Source organism: Pongo pygmaeus, chromosome 20 (genome assembly GCF_028885625.2).
Source record: "Pongo pygmaeus isolate AG05252 chromosome 20, NHGRI_mPonPyg2-v2.0_pri, whole genome shotgun sequence".
Classification (NCBI taxonomy): domain Eukaryota; kingdom Metazoa; phylum Chordata; class Mammalia; order Primates; family Hominidae; genus Pongo; species Pongo pygmaeus.
The window spans coordinates 3,485,167-3,503,535 of record NC_072393.2 but is presented as its reverse complement, the minus strand read 5'-3'; the positions used below and the strand labels follow the sequence as shown (position 1 = coordinate 3,503,535).

The following is an 18,369-nucleotide window of genomic DNA, read 5'->3' as shown; positions in this document are numbered from 1 at the left end:
CTTCTAGGTCTCTGGCCTCCAGCCTTGCCCCTGAAGTCCGTCCTCCCACGCCAAACTTGTTTCAACAGCAAGTCCCCCAAACCCTGCTCACAACCCTCCCACGGGTCCCCAGCACCCACACCACAAAGCTGGGCAGCCTGGGTTGAGAAGGCAAGTGTTAAGAGTGACATTCCCTCTCTGAGCCTCAGTTTCCCCATCTGTAAAATGGGTTGATGGGGGACTACAGGGAGTTATCAAAGTTTTTTTTTTTTTTAAAGCTTAACTCCCAAAATACATAGGTGTTCATTGGCAGGTGGTGGAGCATAACGATGACTCTCATAGGAAGGCTTTTCAGTTTCTGTCCCCGTGCCCACCCTCTGCCCTCTGGAGCTGCCTGGCACCTAAGACCTTCCCGGTTCCTCGCCTTTAGGGGACCTCGCTTCCCCGGACACGCCTCTCCTCGGCTACGCCCCTGGTCACGCCAGTGAAGGCCCACTTCCGGCCTAGACCCGCTTCTTATTGGTCCCGCCTTGGCAGGCCCCTCCCTCCACAAGATGCCTATTTTGTCCTTGCCCCGCCCACAGTTTCTCAGGCCCCCTGAGGCGCGGGGACCCGCCTGGGGCTGCCTCCAGCACTGCCTGAAAGGAGACTCCACCACCCTGGAGGAGACAATACCACTGGAGTCAATCACGCGGTCCACATTTTCAGACGTAGTGGAGAGTCTGGGGCGTCGGAGTCCTTGTGGGCTGGGGCGGCGGGATGGGTTGCTCCTTCCTGGCTCAGGCGCAAATGGGGCAGCCTGGAGAGCGCCGTGGGCGAGGAAGGCCCCCAGCGCAGGCTTCGGCTATTGGTGTCGGTGCCGCGGCAACTGGCCCAGCCGATGGGTCGGGACACACGCTCGCGCTCGCGGTCAGCGAGTCGCCGGGGCCGAAGGCAGCGGAGTCAGAGCAGGAGCCGAAGTCGGAGCAGGAGCCATGGGCGGCGAAACCGGCGGCGCCGGGAGGACGAGGGACGGCGCAGACGGAGGAGGCGGAGCCGGGAGCGCAGGTGGGGTCGCTGCGGGAGCAGCGCTGGGGATCCGGCTCCTACCTCAGGAGCGCCCGACCGAGGGTTGGAGATCCCGGGGAACCGGGAAACCCCCGACTTACTCGGGGAGGGCTTCCTGGAGAAGGGGACAACTGACCACCGGTCGAAATTAACCTGGCAGCGGAAGGAAAGCGAGAGGCGTTCCAGGCAGGGGACCGGGCGGTTGGAGGGACAGCCCGGAGCCGGGTGAGCGAGGCGGCGGGGAGGTAACGAGAGATCAGATCATATCATGTCGAGTCCTGTGTGCTCAGCACATTAGATCTTGGCTATTAGTCGGAGGGAAATGGAGAGCCTTGAGAGGAGTTTGGGTAGGGGAGTGACGTGGACTGACTTAACTCCGCAAACTTTCTGGCTTTGAGGTGGAAAAGGGATGGAGCGGGGTAGGCAGGAGCGGCACCAGAGGAGGACGGCACAATTGTCCAGACAGTAGATGATGGCAGCCTCGATGAGAGGGAGGCTGTAGTCAACCACAGCGGGCAAAGTGCGTAGATTTCAGAGGGATTCTGGAAGTAGAGGAGACAACATTTGCTAATGGAGGTGGGCTGTGGGAGGGAAGAAGACTCGGTGTCAGCTGGCAGGACTCACAGCTGACTCCTAGTACCTGAATCTCAGCTTCCCCACGGTCCTTTTCTTCTGGAGATGGGGCACTTGGTCGGATTTGCTTTGAGTCGGCTCTAGTACAGAGAAACCAGAATGGGGACAGGGACTGATTCCCAGACCGGGGCCCCAGTGCTGGCTCAGCCCCTTCGTGGCTGACAGGCCAGTCTTGCCCCGCTCTGGGCCTAGTTCACTCATCTGTTGTTGGTTTTTTGGTTTGTTTGTTTTTGAGACGGAGTCTTGCTCTGTCGCCCAGGCTGGGGTGCAGTGGCACGATCTCGGCTCACTGTTACCTCTGCATCCTGGGTTCAAGCGATTCTTCAGCCTCAGCCTCCCGGGTAGCTGGGATTACAGGCGCGTGTTGCCACACCCAGCTAATTTTTGTATTTTTTCGTAGAGCTGGGGTTTCTCCATGTTGGCCAGGCAGGTCTTGAACTCCTGGCCTCAAGTAATCTGCCCGCCTCGGCCTCCCAAAGTGCTGAGACTACAGGCGTGAGCCACTGCGCCTGCCCATAAGTCTTGTTAATGTCATCTTTGTGTTTTTTCGCCTACCATTTTTTGGTATTGGAATTATTCGCAATAATTTGCCACTCTAGATATGTAATTAGAATTAATATTCACGAAAATTCAGTTGAACTTGTGGCCAATATTTAAGGGCTCTGCAATGATTGGTTTCAACATAGTTTAGATTTTTTGACATGAGCTTAATAGGTAGAGCATTTAACAAAATATTTGGCAGTTCTCTGTGTACAAAGACCCCTAAACGTGACTGAGCGCAGTGGCTCACATCTGTAGTCCCAACACTTTGGGAGGCTGAGACAGGAGGCTTGCCTGAGCCCAGGAGTTCAAGACCAGCCTGGGCAACATAGCAAGACCCCTCTGTACAAAAAAATGTAAAGAGTTACCTGGGTATGGTGGTGTGTGCCTGTAGTCGCCGCTACTCAGGAGGCTGAGGCGAGAGGATGGCTTGAGCCCAGGAGGTCAAGACTGCAGTGAGCTCTGATCGTGCCACTGCGCTCCAGCCTGTGTGACAGAGGACACTCTGTCTCTAGTAAATAAAAATATAGACCTTGTCTCTAGTAGACTCTGTGTCTAATAGACCTTGTCTCTAATAAATAAAATTAAAGGCCCCTGAACCACCCCTGAGGTTGTGCATCTTCCATTCCCTGCGCTGTCCTCTGTTAACTCCTGTCCATCCTGTGGGACTAGTTCAAATACCACTTCCATCTAGGAAGCCCTCCCTTGACAACCTAAATGTGTTCGGGTCCCTGGTTCATACCCTTATCATTCCTGCGCCACCAGCCCCAGCCACCTCCCTGCCCGCGCCTCCTCCCTCTCCCCCACACTCTGTCTCAGCCACACAGCCTCCTCGTTGTTCTTAGAACGTGGCAGGTCAGTGCCTGCCTCTAGGCCCTTGCTCTTGCTCTGCCTCGAACACTCTCCCTCCGAATCCACCCATCGCTGCCTCCCCACTCCCTCCAGACCTTGGCTCAGTGTCAGCTCCTGAGAGAGCCCCTCTCCGACCTTGGCCCTGCAGCCCCAGCCCCTGTGCTGGGCATCGCTACTCTTTGTGGCTTCTGCCTCTGCCTAGTGTTGCATGGTGTGTTTATTTGTTGATGTCTTCCTTGTTGGGGCCCACCGGAGGGTGAGCCCAGGAAGGCAGAAGCCATCAGTATTTGGGTCACTGCTGTGTCCCCAAAACCTAGAACAGTGCCTGCTGCCCCACGGGCACCCAGTAAGCATCTGTGGAGCAGATGACAGCGGCAGGCACTGAGAAAGCATCCATGGGTCCTCTCCGCAGGTCAGATTCGGAGGAAGAGCGGTGGCAGCGCTCAGGGATGCGAAGCCGGAGCCCCCCGCGGCCCCGGTGGCACTCAAGGGATGGGTCCTCTCAGTCGGACTCGGGAGAGGAGCAGTCACGGGGCCAGTGGGCTCGCCGGCGACGGCGCACACGCTCTTGGTCTCCTAGCTCCTCAGCATCCAGCTCCACATCTCCAGGGCGATCCCAGAGCCCTCGGGCGGCCGCGGCTGCCCTGAGCCAGCAGCAGAGCCTGCAGGAGCGGCTGCGGCTGCGGGAGGAGCGGAAGCAGCAGGAGGAGCTGATGAAGGCCTTTGAGACGCCTGAGGAGAAGCGCGCACGGCGGCTGGCCAAGAAGGAGGCCAAGGAGCGCAAGAAGCGGGAGAAGATGGGCTGGGGTGAGGAGTACATGGGCTACACCAACACCGACAACCCCTTTGGAGACAACAACCTGCTGGGCACCTTCATCTGGAACAAGGTGGGCCCCGCCGGGTGGTGGCCTCTGTCCCTGTAGCATTTCTGCTGTTTCTGGAGACCCCAACACTCGAGGCACTCCCAGCCTGCCCTTGATCGTGCAAGAGTTGGGTTTTACACACGCATGCATAAGCCAGCTTCTGCCGCCATCAGCTTTCTTTTTTGACACACGGTCTCGCTCTGTCGCCTAGGCTGGAGTGCAGTGGCGCGATCTGGGCTCACTGCAAGCTCCGCCTCCTGGGTTCACGCCATTCCCCTGCCTCACCCTCCCTAGTAGCTGGGACTACAGGTGCCTGCTACCACGCCCAGCTAATTTTTTGTATTTTTAGTAGAGACAGGGTTTCACCGTGTTAGCCAGGATGGTCTCCATCTCCTGACCTCGTGATCCGCCCGCCTCAGCCTCCCAAAGTGCTGGGATTACAGGCGTGAGCCACCGCACCCGGCCAGCTTTCTTTTTTTGACACAGGGTCTCGCTCTGTTGCCCAGGCTGGAGTGCAGTGGCGTGATGATGGCTCAGTGCAGCCTTCACCTCCTGGCCTCAAGCGAGCCTCCTCCCTCAGCCTTTTCACTTGCTGGGACCACAGGCACCACCACCATGCCCGGCTCATTTTGTATTTTTTTGTAAAGATGGAGTCTCACTATGTTGGCCAGGCTGGTCTCGAACTCCTAAGCTCAAGTGATTTTCCCACCTCGGTCTCCCAGAGTTCTGGGATTACAGGCGTGAGCCACTGCATCCAGCCCACCGTCATTTTCTTGCCATTAACTGTGTCTCTTGTGGTGTAAGCTTCAGCCATTCTTTGCCCCAAACACCAGCCCAACCTGAAACCTGTCTAGAGAGCCAGCTCTTGGCGTCACGTACCCAGGACAAGGTTCCACAGTTCCAGGCGCTCTGTCGTCTGAGCTGGTTGTTTCATTCTGCGCCTGCCATTTAGCCACCAGTCACACCGGTGGCATAAGACAATAGAACTTATCATCTCTTTGTTCTGGAGGCCAGAAGTCCAAAATCAAGGCATGGGCAGGTGTGGGCAGGACCCCACTCCCTCCGGGGACCGAGTGGAGGCCCCTCCTGCCTCTCCCAGCTTCAGTCATGGCCGGTGATTCCTGGGCCCTCCCTGGCTTGTAGCCGCAGAACCCGACCTGTTCCTGTGTTGCGTGGCTGGCTGTCTTCCCGTCTCTGTCTCCACATGGCCTTCTGCTCCGTGTGTCTGTCTAAATGTTCCTCTTCTCATGAGGACACCAGGCATTGGATGAGGGCCCGCCACCTCCAGGATGACCTCATCTTACCTACGTCTGCAAGACCTCATCACTTTTGTTTTTTTTTTGAGATGGAGTCTCACTCTGTTGCCCAGGCTAGAATGCAATGGCACAATCTCGGCTCACTGCAACCTCCGCCTCCCGGGTTCAAGTGATTCCCCTGCCTCAGCCTCCCAAGTAGCTGGAATTACAGGCGGGTGCCACCACACTCAGCTAATTTTTGTAGTTTTAGTAGAGACGGAGTTTAACCATGTTGGTCAGGCTGGTCTTGAACTCCTGACCTCAAGTGATCTGCCCGCCTTGGCCTCTCAAAATGCTGGGATTACAGGTGTCAGCCACCATACCCGGCCAAGACCTTGTTTCACATAGGGTCACGATTACAGCTGCAGGGTTTCAGACGGGGATGTGCCTGTGGGGGACACAGCTCATCTGAAGCAGCATCCACTTGTGGAGGGGGTGGAGCAGGCAACGTGTGGGCTGGGCCGACTGCACTTGCTCGCTGGTTGCGCAGTTGGGAGCTGTGGGGTCCCCAGGTGGCTTCTGCCCGATGTCGTCTGAGAACACAACGAGCTCCTTCCGCCTCGGGGCCCTCACACTGCCGCGCCCCTGCCTGGATGTGCTCTGCCCCTTCCCTGGCTGTTCTCTTCCATCAGGCCTCAACTGACAGTTCCCCGCTTGAGAGAGCCCTTCCTGGCCCCTTGCTCCCTAGACCCCCCAAGGTTCTTTATTGAGGCACACACTGCTGCCTGGCACTTCATCGCCGCCGTGTGCTGTGTGCCTGTGGTGTGCTGGGCATGGAGGAGGAAGATGTGGTCATCATTGACGCTTGTGGAAGCAGCCCCAGGCTGGGCTGGATAGACCACAGAGTGGCCCGGGTGTCTAGGGGGTGGTCCCCAGCCAGGCAGCCTGTGTCCCTGGAGGCAAGTTCTTCTGGACGGCAGGGGGTCCTGGAACCCCCTCATGGTGACGGGGCGCCGGGAGCCTGGGAAAGGTGGTCAGGAATGGGGGCTCCGCACCAGGCTCTCAGACAGCTGCTGGAAGAAGCCAGCTTTGAGGGTCTCCAGGCTGGGACAAGCCCATCAGTGGCCACCCCTGTGCCCCGCTGTGTGGGCGGGGCCCCATGACCCCGCAGGTTAGCTTGCAGAGCTGCTGCTGCCCCCACTCACTGTTCCTGCCCTGTCCCACGTGCAGTGGGGGACCCTGACTTGCTGAGGGCGTGGCCTTCAGGTCCGAAGCACCTAGACTCCCTGGTAGAGCAAGTCAGCAGGCCCCGAGCAAGGCTCTTCTGTTGGGGGCTGGGGTGGCCCCAAGCGAGGCCCTCCTGTTGGGAGTTGGGGTGGCCCCGAGCGAGGCCCTCCTGTTGGGAGTTGGGGTGGCCCCGAGCGAGGCCCTCCTGTTGGGAGTTGGGGTGGCCCCGAGCGAGGCCCTCCTGTTGGGAGTTGGGGTGGCCCCTTCTTCCCCTTTGCATACATCTCACTCCCAGTGGAGGCTCCATGTCTGTGCTGAATTGGATCCACTGAGTTTCAGGAACGTTCAGGAGGGGGTTGGAAGACGTGCAGTGTTGGCAGGTCACCTCTCTCTGCAAAACAAGGGCCCTGGTCAATCTCTTGGACGAAGGAGCTGAGGAGGGGGGCGAGGGGGCAGGTCTGTGCTCAGGGCGGGTGTGCTTGGCGCTTCCAGGCCCTGGAGAAGAAGGGGATCAGCCACCTGGAGGAAAAGGAGCTGAAGGAGCGGAACAAGAGAATCCAGGAGGACAACCGGCTGGAGCTGCAGAAGGTAGGCACCCCGCCAGCCCACTGGGCAGGGCCCTCCCTCTCCAGGGCCTGGAGGCCTGCCCCCTCTGGCGGGACTTGAGGGGCGTAGGTGGGAAGTCCCGGGGGCTGGCTTCAGGTAAGGCTGGACCCAGGGGCTCAGACCATGGCCTCAGGAAGCTGTTTCCCTTCACCTCTTGGCTCTGCTGGCCTTGGGCCTTCACTCCCATATGCTCTCTTCAGGGTGGCTGAGAGGGCCCCAGCTGCTCCGAGCTGCTGAGTCTCGGGCAGGAGGGCCCTCTCCCTTCCCAAGGTCTGTCCACCAGCCCAGGCATCTCCAGACCAATCCCTGTGCCCAGGGCAGCTGGGTGGAGGCTGGGCCACCATGACCACAGCCCCTCCCTCCGCAGCCCCGCGGACCCCATGGCCCCGGCTGCCCTCAGCCTCCTGTGCCTGTAGGTGAAGCAGCTGCGGCTGGAGCGGGAGCGGGAGAAGGCCATGCGCGAGCAGGAGCTGGAGATGCTGCAGCGCGAGAAGGAGGCAGAGCACTTCAAGACATGGGAGGAGCAGGAGGACAACTTCCACCTCCAGCAAGCCAAGCTGCGGTGCGCCGGGGCCTCCCCTCCCCCCGACCCAGACTTGGAGCCAGGGCCGGGCACTGGCTGTCACTCTGGAAGCCACTGCTCTCCCACCCTTCAGGGTCCCACGCGGCACTTCCTGGGACCTTCCCTTCCCGACTCCTTCCTGGGCGGCAAGGCTCCTGTCTCCTGCCCTCCCCCGCTGGGCAGGGTGCAGAGGAGACGGGCCCAGGTGAATGGCACCCCATGCATGCTGCACGCCGGTTCTGCACCGACTGCGGTTGTCCCTCCCACACTCCACCCAGGAGGGTGGCACTCCCATCCGCCCGGTTTACAGACAAGCTGAGGCTCTGGGGTGTCCCTGCTTGCCTTGGGCCCCGTGGCAGGTGACATCAGGCTCCTCCCAGCTCGGGCCTGCCTGGTGACGGGTTCCCTTGGGTTGGACCAGGGCCCGCCTGCAATGCGTGCCCCGCTGCAGGCCCAGAACAGAACCCTGGCTCTCTGCCCCGAGTGGTCGGCCTGGGGGAGGAGGTGGTTGCGAGGCGGTGACTACTCTGGCCTCCCAACCTGCCTTTGCTTCAGTTCCTCCACTCTTCCCCATCACAGCCCACATAGAAGCCGCCCTCCTGGGCACATCCCAGATGCCCTCCAAGAAGCCCCTCCCACCTGGCCCACCCTCCGGGTCCGTGCTGTGTGCACTGTGTCTGCACTGCTGGCCTGCGCCCTCTGGCTGACCCGGCTCACCCTACCTTATGCCTCCTCCTCCTCCTCCTCCTCCTCCTCCAGGAAGCCTTCCCTGACCACCCCTAATGGGTCAGGCCCCTCCCTGGCTCCCACTGGTGTGGTCACCCCAAGGGCAGGGTCTTCAGCATGGAGGGTACAGCCCAGGCTCTGACGCCACCTTCCCCTGCTCCCCACAGTTCCAAGATCCGCATCCGGGACGGGCGGGCCAAGCCCATCGACCTGCTGGCCAAGTACATCAGCGCTGAGGATGACGACCTGGCCGTGGAGATGCATGAGCCCTACACGTTCCTCAACGGCCTCACCGTGGCCGACATGGAGGACCTGCTGGAGGACATCCAGGTACCCAGCCCCACCCGATGCTCCGCTGACCTGCACCCTCACCCCCACCCCAGCCACGCCCGTGCCCTGACCCCTGCCTCCCGCCCCCCAGGTCTACATGGAGCTGGAGCAGGGCAAGAATGCCGACTTCTGGCGGGACATGACCACCATTACCGAGGACGAGATCTCCAAGCTCCGCAAGCTGGAGGCCTCGGGCAAGGGGCCAGGTAACGGCGGGCGTGCGCCTGGGCTCCAGGGGAGCTGCGGGGGCTACAGGGTTTACCCAGAAGCCTCAGACTTGCTGTGGGGCCTGGTGCTCTCTGCAGGCCTCAGTTTCCCCAACTAGGGCCTCCCCTTCTGGGCCGAGCCACCAGGGGGCAGCAGCGAGCAGTAGGCCCTGGGAGGGGTGCAGTGGGGCGGGCCTCTGTCTGGGGTGCAGGGCCAGCAGCATCCAGACCCAGCGTCCCGTAAACGCCGACTCGCGGTGCCGGCTTCACGGGAGCGACAGGGCTTTCCGCTCGGGTCTCAGTGCTCACAGTGACTCTGCCTGTTTGACGGCAGGTCTCGCGCCACCTGGCCTGAAGGCCGTGCAGCCCTGCTTCAGGGCGCTCCCCGTCCCATGGGTCAGTTCATGCCCCTCCAACCTGATGGGCTTTTAAAATCACATTTCCCTCCCCTCTGTGTGGTTGCACACACATGGTCATGGGGATGCTCTAAAGCGTCTACCCCGAGCACTGTGGACATGCGGGCTGGGCCGTTCCCTAGGATGGGGCCGTCCTGGACACTGCTGGGTGCTGAGCAATGTCCCTGGCCTCCTCCCACCCCGGGTCAGGAGCACCCCTAGTCCTGACAACCGCAGATGTCCCCAGACGTCGCTCAGAGTCCCCTGGGGGCAGAATTGCCCTAGATGAGACCCCCCCGGTCTAAAAGCCAACCACAGCAGCCCTGCCCCCTCCACCCCAAAATCCACGCCCCGGCGGCTGCTATAACAGTGCCTGGCTCTCATGGGCCACGCATCCCTGTCGATAGACCTGGTCCTTCCTCTTCCCTCTCTCTCAGGCCTTGGCTGCCACCAGCCTATGGTGGCCGAGGATCCCAGGAGGCTGGGTCAGTGTCATTTGCAGCCCTCAGCGTGGTCTGTGGCAGGTCCTTCCTAGGAAAGAACCTGTGGCTTTCCTCTTTTTCAGTGGAGCTTTGTCTTGCCCGGAGGTGGAGGTCACTCAGCCATCCCGTCCCTCCAGTGGTCTCCTCCATGGGGTGCATCCTCCCATAACCTGAGAGAGGCAGGGCAATTCTCCAGCATCAGAGACGTGTCCGTAAGGGTCTTGGTGTGCTCCTGCTGGTGGCAGCGGGGCTGGGGAAAGACTTCTGGGTGCAGTACATTTTCCTTCAGAAGCCGCAGACCCTACCCACCAGCTGCAGGAAGCCTGGGAGGCATTTCCAGCGTTGCCCTAGGCCCCGCCCTCTCCTATAAGCCTGGGAGGCATTTCCAGCGTTGCCCTAGGCCCCGCCCTCTCCTATAAGCCTGGGAGGCATTTCCAGCGTTGCCCTAGGCCCCGTCCTCTCCTATAAGCCTGGGAGGCATTTCCAGCGTGCCCCATTGCCCTAGGCCCCGGCCTCTCCCGTCCCTTCCGTGGCCTGCCTCCACCACGTCTGCCTCAGCCCTCCTTCCCCCTCACGCATTACAGCTGAGGACCCCAGGTGGCTTTGGTGTCCTCTGAGGGAGTTTCTTTCTGATTCTCCTTTCAGCATGGTTTCCAGGAGTAGGTAACTGAGGGGTCTTGACTTTGCTGTCCCCCCAGAGACCTACAGAGCCCCTGTCTTGGATCTTCTTAAATTAATTGGGCTTTTTCTTTTACTTTTCTTTTCATTTTTCAGAGACAAGGTCTCGCTCTGTCGCCCAGGCTAGAGTTGAGTGGCGTGATCAAGGCTCACTGTAGCCTCGACTTCCTGGGCTCAGGTGATCCTCCCGCCTCAGCCTCCCTAGAAGCTGGGACTACGAGTGCTCACCACCACACCTAGCTAATTTATTTTATTTTATTTATTTTTTGAGAAGGAGTCTCACTCTGTCACCAGGCTGGAGTGCAGTGGTGCGATCTCTGCTCACTGCGACCTCTGCCTCCCAGATTCAAGCGATTCTCCTGCCTCAGCTGCCCAAGTAGCTGGGACTACAGACGCGCGCCATCACGCCCAGCTAATTTTTGTATTTTTAGTGAGGCGGGGTTTCACCATGTTGGCCAGGATGGTCTCGATCCCTTGACCTCATGATCCACCCGCCTCAGCCTCCCAAAGTGCTGGGATTACAGGCGTGAGCCACCGTGCCCAGCCACTTGTGAAAATTTTTTGTATAGATGGGGTCTCACTGTGTTGCCCAGGCTGGTCTTGAACTCCTGGCCTCAAGCAGTCCTCCTGCCTCACCTCCAAAAGGGCTAGGATTAAAGGCGTGAGCGACTGCATGCTTTTTCTTTTTAATTTTTTACAAAATTATTTAAGTTTTTTATTTCTGTAGGTTATTGGGGAACAGGTGGTTGTTGGTTACATGAATAAGTTTTTTTGTTTTTTGAGACGGTGTCTTGCTCTCTCGCCAGGCTGGAGTGCAGTGGTGTGATCTCAGCTCACTGCAACCTCTGCCTCCTGGGTTCAAGCGATTCCCCTGCTTCAGCCTCCCAAGTAGCTGGGATTACAGGCACACCACCACACCCGGCTAATTTTTTGTATTTTAGTAGAGACAGGGTTTCACAATGTTGGCCAAGATGGTCTTGGTCTCCTGACCTCGTGATCCACCCACCTCAGCCTCCCAAAGTGCTGGGATTACAGGCGTAAGCCACCGCGCCCGGCCGTTTACATGATTAAGTTCTTTAGTGGTGATTTGTGAGATTTTGGTGCACCTAGCTTTTTCTAGGAAGTTCTAACCCTACAGGAGGTTGTGCAGTAGAAAACGGGTGTCATCTCAGCTCAGCTTCATTAGCCTTCTACCCTGTATAGGGTCTGGCCTCTCCCCATGCAGCCCCAGGGCCCTTGGCCTGCACCCCCAGCCTCTGGCAGCTGCTGGGACCCCCTAACCCCCCTGGGCCCCCTTGTGGGCATTCGGGAGGCATTCAGACATGCAGCAGCACGTCCAGACCCAGCTTTCTATAGACGCTGACCTGGTGGCGCCTGGCCTGGCTTCCTGGGAGCCGCGCGGCTGGGCTCTTCTGCTTGGGTTTCAGTGTTCGTGGCAGCCCCGCCTGTCTGGGCACGGCCGCGCTGTGCTTGGCTGGGGCTGCCACGGATTCCAGTGCCACTTAGGGCCCAGCAAAGGGGCTGCAGCTCTGGGTGCCGATTCCAGGGTCCCAGGTGATTGGCTGGAGGGGACTCGGGTCCGTCTAGACTCTATCCAGTCCCCTGTGGTCTGGGTGTGGGCCTCTTGAACCTCTGTCCGCCAGCGGGGACTGGAGAAGGCAGGTCTCGAGCAGGGTGCCTGTGCTGGTTACCCCTGCCCGGTGTGTCGCCAGGAGCTATGCACCAAGCTCCCTGTGGGCCCAGCATGGCACAGGGAACAACAACAGCGAGCCCCATTGCCCGCCTCGGGAAGCTGCCATCGCTGGATGGTCAGGGAGGGCTTCCTGGCGGAAGGGATGTTCTCACTGAGCATGGAGGATGCGAGGAATTCAGGAGGCGAACGGGACAGAGAAGGATGGGTGGCTGGCAGGAAGCACAGCACGTGCAAAGGCCCAGAGGTGGCAGGGTTTGGGCATGGGCAGCAACGGGGGCAGGGTTGTGAGGTGAGGCCAGACCCAGTGGGGTGGGTGGCAGTGGCCTGAGAGCAGCCCTGAGGCCGCCGGTATGCCACGCGATGTGGGGCAGAGCACGCGGAGTCAGGCTGGGCTCTGGCCTCCCAGCACCCCACTCCCGCCCTCAGCAGCCTCCCCGTCTATTGAGGAGGGACTTGAGCCTTGGGCCCCCGGGCCAGTGGTAGATGCCAGACAGACTCCATGTAGAATGGGGGGCGGCAGTGGGGAGCCGTTTGTTCTAGGGCGGCCCCAGGACATCCCCAGGGGCCAGCAGTGTGGCTTTCTTTGCCAGGGCAGAGCTCCTCATTGGGCTTCACAGAGGGAAACCAAGGCCCAGAGAGGGCAGGCCACTTGCGCACAGTCACACAGCCCGGGCTGGCAGAGCAGATCTGAATTCCAGAGAGCCTGGCTACCGAGCACACCCCCCACCCCCTCATGGGTTGCCCAAGGCCAGGGCAGAGTTGGGCCACGTTGGTGGGCCGGGCCCACAACTAGGGTTCCCAGACCCACATATGAGACTCACCCAGGGAGGAGCATTCTCAGGGCCAGTCCTGGCCTCCCCCACGCTGGGGGCCTGGGCCTCCAGGGCAAGGCCTCAGCAACTGCATTTTAACATGGCTCCCAACCTCCGCCCACCCCCTCCCCTCCGCTGTGGCCAGGGTGGCAACAACCTGAGACCTGGGAGGAGGCGGGACCCCCGTGAGGGGAGGGGACTGGACTGGATGGGACCCCTGTGGGGGAAGAGGAGGGGACGGGGACCCCCCCATGGCAGGGGAGGAGGCCCTGATGGGGTGGAGGAGCACCTAGGAAATGTGGAACCGCCCCCCCATACCCCCGCCCCGTTGCAGGTGAGCGCCGTGAGGGGGTCAACGCCTCCGTCAGCTCCGACGTGCAGTCGGTGTTCAAGGGGAAGACATACAACCAGCTGCAGGTCATCTTCCAGGGCATCGAGGGCAAAATCCGCGCTGGGGGCCCCAACCTGGACATGGGCTACTGGGAGAGCCTCCTGCAGCAGCTGCGCGCCCACATGGCGCGGGCCCGGTGAGCACTGGGCGTGGGTACCAGGGGTGGTGCCGTCCGGGTGGGATGGGTCTCGCCTCCTCCTGGGACCGTGTGGGGTGGAGGGGGGCAGGAAAGTGCCGACTGGCCGGGCCGGCCTATGAGTGACGAAGGGGGGCTGGGGGGCGCGTAGGCCCATGCCCTAGCGGGAAGGCCCCAGGATGCTCCAGTGCCCTCACCCGGAGTCCTGAGCCCCGTTGGTCTCACAGGGCTCCCCAGGAGCTTCTGCTCTTTAGCGAGTACCTGGCGCGCTCCAGCAGCCATGGTATCACAGGAAGCCCGGAGGCGGCCTGCCTGTCCACGCTGCCTTCCGCCCAGGCCCGCACCCTCCCAGCGCTGCTGCCTCCCGGCCTCTGGCTGTGTACAGATTCCTGGGGTGTTTTTGGCACCGCTGTGTAAATACATGTCTCCTCTGCTAATTTGTAAATGTCTCTAAATTTATCATGCTTGTTGGCTGGTGTCCTGCTGGGCCCCTTCTCTCGGCCAGCCCCAGCCGCAAGACACTGAGACTCTAACATGAGACAGAGACCCACCCCTCCCTGCCACGGGATGGTTCTCCGGGGTACCTGGGTCCTCTCGTCCTCTCCCATAAGCCTTGACCCTGAACTGACCAAGCCTGGGCAAAGGTCCCAGCCAGAACAGAGCCATGGCTGCTCACCACCTTCTCAGGCTCCTTGCAGCAAAAAGGGGCGTGAGAATCTCGGTGGGGGTGGGGCGCGGAGCCCCTTCGCCTCCATGTGGGTGACCCGGGCCCTGCGTCCCAGGCTGCGTGAGCGCCACCAGGACGTGCTGCGGCAGAAGCTGTACAAACTGAAGCAGGAGCAGGGCGTGGAGAGCGAGCCGCTGTTCCCCATCCTCAAGCAGGAGTCCCAGTCCCCCAGCCGCAGGTAGGCCCGGCCGGCACCCTGGGGATGCCGATGCAGACGCGGAGCAGGATGGAGGGGCCATGGGCAGCCTCCGCGCCTCCAACGCTCTCTCCTCCCCAGCCTGGAGCCCGAGGACGCGGCGCCCACCCCGCCCGGGCCCTCCTCGGAGGGCGGCCCCGCGGAGGCCGAGGTGGACGGCGCGACCCCGACAGAGGGCGACGGGGACGGGGACGGGGACGGTGACGGCGAGGGCGAGGGCGAGGCTGTGCTCATGGAGGAGGACCTGATCCAGCAGAGCCTGGACGACTACGACGCCGGCAGGTACAGCCCGCGGCTGCTCACTGCGCACGAGCTGCCACTGGACGCGCACGTGCTGGAACCGGATGAGGACCTGCAGCGCCTGCAGCTCTCGCGCCAGCAGCTCCAGGTCACGGGTAAGGGCGGGGCTGGAGGCCAGGGGGCGGGGCCGGTGGGGCGAGCTGGGGGCGGGGCTTCTCCGGCCTCATTTCCCGGCCGAAGCGCCTGGCGTCAGTGGGGAGCTGCTTGATTCTTCTCCCCCGGGTCTCTGAGCGACCGTTCCCGTCACCTGCACGTGTACTGGGGCGTTCATTCATTCATCCTGGGCTTGCTGGCCCCCCTGGCCTTGGGGCCACAGGTGGTGGAAGCTTTTACCGGCCGCTATCCGAGCACTCCCTGGACAGCCTCCGTCCTAGGACAGAGGAGAAAATACCGGCTTCAGAAAACCCCTGGGCCAGGACCCCTTAGGGGGTCATGCGTGGGGCTGGATCCCGCAGCCAGGCCATAACCACCAGGTTCTCCTGCCGCTCGGCGGGGAAGCGCGCTGCGCTTGGTCCCCACCCAGGAGGACGATAGATATGAAAAACCAAGTTCCGGGGCAGATGGTGCGGGTCTCAGGGTCCCCCAGGCCCTGTCCCCTCCCCATGTGCCTTAGCCTGCCCCAGCCTGTTTCCCTTTTGCGGGAGGCACCAGCGGCCGCCCCTGCCAGAGAGGCTAGGAGGGAGGCCAGGACCCAGGGGGAGGCCGAGGCCCGGGTGAACGCCGTCCCGCCCGCAGGAGACGCCAGCGAGAGCGCCGAGGACATCTTCTTCCGGCGGGCCAAGGAGGGTATGGGCCAGGACGAGGCGCAGTTCAGCGTGGAGATGCCGCTCACCGGCAAGGCCTACCTGTGGGCCGACAAGTACCGGCCACGCAAGCCGCGCTTCTTCAACCGCGTACACACGGGCTTTGAGTGGAACAAGTACAACCAGACGCACTACGACTTTGACAACCCGCCGCCCAAGATCGTGCAGGGATACAAGTTCAACATCTTCTACCCCGACCTCATCGACAAGCGCTCCACGCCCGAGTACTTCCTGGAGGCCTGTGCCGACAACAAGGATTTCGCCATCCTGCGCTTCCACGCGGGGCCGCCCTACGAGGACATCGCTTTCAAGATCGTCAACCGCGAGTGGGAATACTCGCACCGTCACGGCTTCCGCTGCCAGTTTGCCAACGGCATCTTCCAGCTGTGGTTCCACTTCAAGCGCTACCGCTACCGGCGGTGACGGCCCCCGGGGAACGGCAGGCAGGTGTCCTCGGGGGCGCAATAAAGGGGCTTTGGTGAAGCTGGTGGTCACTCCAGGGCCACTGTCTGGGCTGAAGGGCCGCGGGTTCACGTCCCACCTCAGGCTGCATCTTCCCCTTGCCAGGCCTCAGTTTCCCCCTATGTAAAAGGGGGGTCACCATTGAGCCTGCCATGGTGAGCTGAAGATACGCTGGGACGGGCTGGCCTAGGGTCCCGATGCATCGGTGGGGGCCGCTGGGGGCATCTTCTGAGCACGAGGGTGGCCAGCGGCCACCAGCTGACCTCACCATCCAGGTGGACACTCTCTGCCGCCCCTCAGCCAGGCTGGGTGTGGGGCCCAAAGGGCCTGCCCCAAGCGGTGGCCACAGAGGGAGCTGTGGAGATGGGCCAGAGGGGCCCGGGCTTGGCGCTGCCAGGCTTGTGAGAAGCAGGAAACTCAAGGCCAGCACTGCCACATCACGGGGCACCCACTGGGCGTGAGGCAGAGCCCGCGGCTTTGGGGCAGCTCCAGCCCTGCCCACAGGCCACCCTCGCCCGCATCGGCAGCACTGAGGCCGGGACCCTGCTGGCGCCTGATCCGCCACTGCAGAAGAGACCATCTGTGGACACCCACACTCTGCAGGGACTGGCTCCCAACTCACCCCGTGCTGGCTGGTGGGGTCCATTTCCCCGCAGCGGGTATGGAGGATGCGTGGAGGTCCCTGTCTCTGTCAAGGTCGTGGGAACCAAAAGTCACTGAGCCGTCCTCTCCCTACCTCCGAGCACAGGGCCTGGAGGGCAGGGGCTCCCCGAAGCCTGGGGGTTGGAGAATGGTGAGGGGCTTCCCCCAGGGATCCCCCCATCTGGCCTGCTCACGGGGCCTTGGGGCGCGAGACCAGTGACCCTGAGTTTTGCCCATGTCAGGACAGTGGCTCCTTCTCACTCCCCTTTCTCAGGCCAGGAGGGCCGAGGGCCACACGGGTGCTACAGCCCAGGTCGGAGTGGCCCAGCCGGCAGGCTTGTTCCTTCAGCATCTGACGGGAACATCTCCAACAGAAGCAAAATGGAATGTGCCTCCCGGACCCTCAAAGGGCCACCCAACCTCACCAGTCACCAGCCCCAGACCACCCACGGCCCCTCCCAGACACCCTGCCTCATCTGGGAATAGTTTCGTTTGTTTCTTTAAAAAGACTTTTGTAGGTGGGAAAAAAAATCTTTTATTCTCGTGGAATTGGCCTATTGGCAAGATTGCATGTTTTTTTTAATAAACGTTTTATTTTAGAATAATCTTAGGTTTGCAGAAATGTAGAGAGTGTAACGTCCCCGATGCCCCACACCCGCTGCCCTAGTTGCTGGCGGCGTTTGTGACACAGCGCATTTGTCACAAGGGAAGAGCCTGGGAAACAACACGGCACCCAACTGGGGCCTGGTGGTCCCTTGGGAGCTGTGTTAGTGCCCGGGTGTGTCTTTGCCCCCCACCCCTCTGCCTTGCCTCCCACAGCGGGGGTGACAGTCCATTTCCCAGACGACAGGAGGGAGGGTACAAGGGTGGACACAGCTGCTGGCCTGGGCCCAGGCTCTCGTGGGGGCAGCGCTTGGCCATGCCTGGGGACATTCGTGGTGGTCCCGCCTTGGGGCTGCTCCTGGCATGGAGTGGGTGGAGGCCAGGGATGCTGCCCAGTGTGCTTCAGTGCCCAGCATGAGCCTCCCCAAATGTCCTCACTGCAGTAGGCAGAGGTGCGAGGCAGATCCTGCACTCCCCTGGGGCACTGGTCACCTCCCAGCCCCGACCTCTAACAGGATCCCGGAAGTCTCTGGCACAGGGCTTGGGAACTGGCCAGGGAAGTGCATCAGATCAGTGTCGCCTCTCCACGGCGCAGACCCTGGCCCACCCTGAACAGCCTGCTCCAGAATCCCGAATCGCATTGCAGCACACACAACACCGCCATCCCCAGCCCAGCCTTTAGCAGACATCACAAGTTGATGGCAGATGGCCAGAGCCATCTTAGAATCCTCTGGGCAGCCTCTTGCCTCGGTCCCTGGCCAGCTCCACCGCCGATCAGGACAGGCTGCTGGGGCAGGGCTGAGTCCGTGCTGGACTCGAGAGGCACTTTTTCTTTTTTTGAGACAGGCTGGAGTGCAGTGGGCGTGATCACAGCTTTCTACATCCTCAACACCAGAAGGCACTTTGAGCCCAGAGTGGTGTTTGGGACAGGCCAGGTTCTGTAGTCACAGCCCAGGTTGTGTGTGCGTGGCTGGCGCAGCCCAGCCTGTACTGGGCCTAACCCGGACCTCCCACCAGCTCTGTGTGACAGTATTTACTTCCATTTGGCCGCTTGGGAAACTGAGGCTCACAGAAGTCCACGTTGTTAAGCCCAGAAAGTGGCAGAGCCAGTATTAGAAGCTGGGTTTCTCTACCTTGGAGAATCCCAATCCCAGACCACCACCCCGTCCCTGCCTCAGTTTCCCCACCTGCCCCTGCAGAGATTCCCCCAGCCCCAGCATCCTGCTTCCTCCTCCTCACGTGC

At 61.3% G+C, this 18,369-nt stretch overlaps 1 protein-coding gene across 1 annotated transcript; it reads left to right on the top strand.

Annotated features, from left to right (window-relative positions):
- The first annotated feature begins 806 nt into the window (after positions 1 to 806).
- On the top strand, positions 807 to 17,128 carry CACTIN (cactin, spliceosome C complex subunit). Its single transcript, XM_054465281.2, has 10 exons — positions 807 to 1,026; positions 3,464 to 3,938; positions 6,869 to 6,964; positions 7,399 to 7,544; positions 8,438 to 8,600; positions 8,692 to 8,806; positions 13,201 to 13,393; positions 14,176 to 14,298; positions 14,398 to 14,711; positions 15,352 to 17,128. Exons 1-10 carry the CDS (start codon positions 860 to 862, stop codon positions 15,840 to 15,842), a joined length of 2,283 nt encoding a protein of 760 aa, XP_054321256.1. The 5' UTR covers positions 807 to 859; the 3' UTR covers positions 15,843 to 17,128.
- Positions 17,129 to 18,369: the final 1,241 nt, after the last annotated feature.

What these genes read in the sequence shown, in the direction of transcription:
- CACTIN (XM_054465281.2), top strand. Translation starts at nt 860, where the DNA reads ATGGGTCGGGACACACGCTCGCGCTCGCGGTCAGCGAGTCGCCGGGGC. An exon ending in AGGCGGAGCCGGGAGCGCAG is followed by an intron (nt 1,027 to 3,463) that starts GTGGGGTCGCTG and finishes TCCTCTCCGCAG; the next exon opens with GTCAGATTCGGAGGAAGAGC. An exon ending in TCCCAGTCCCCCAGCCGCAG is followed by an intron (nt 14,299 to 14,397) that starts GTAGGCCCGGCC and finishes TCTCCTCCCCAG; the next exon opens with CCTGGAGCCCGAGGACGCGG.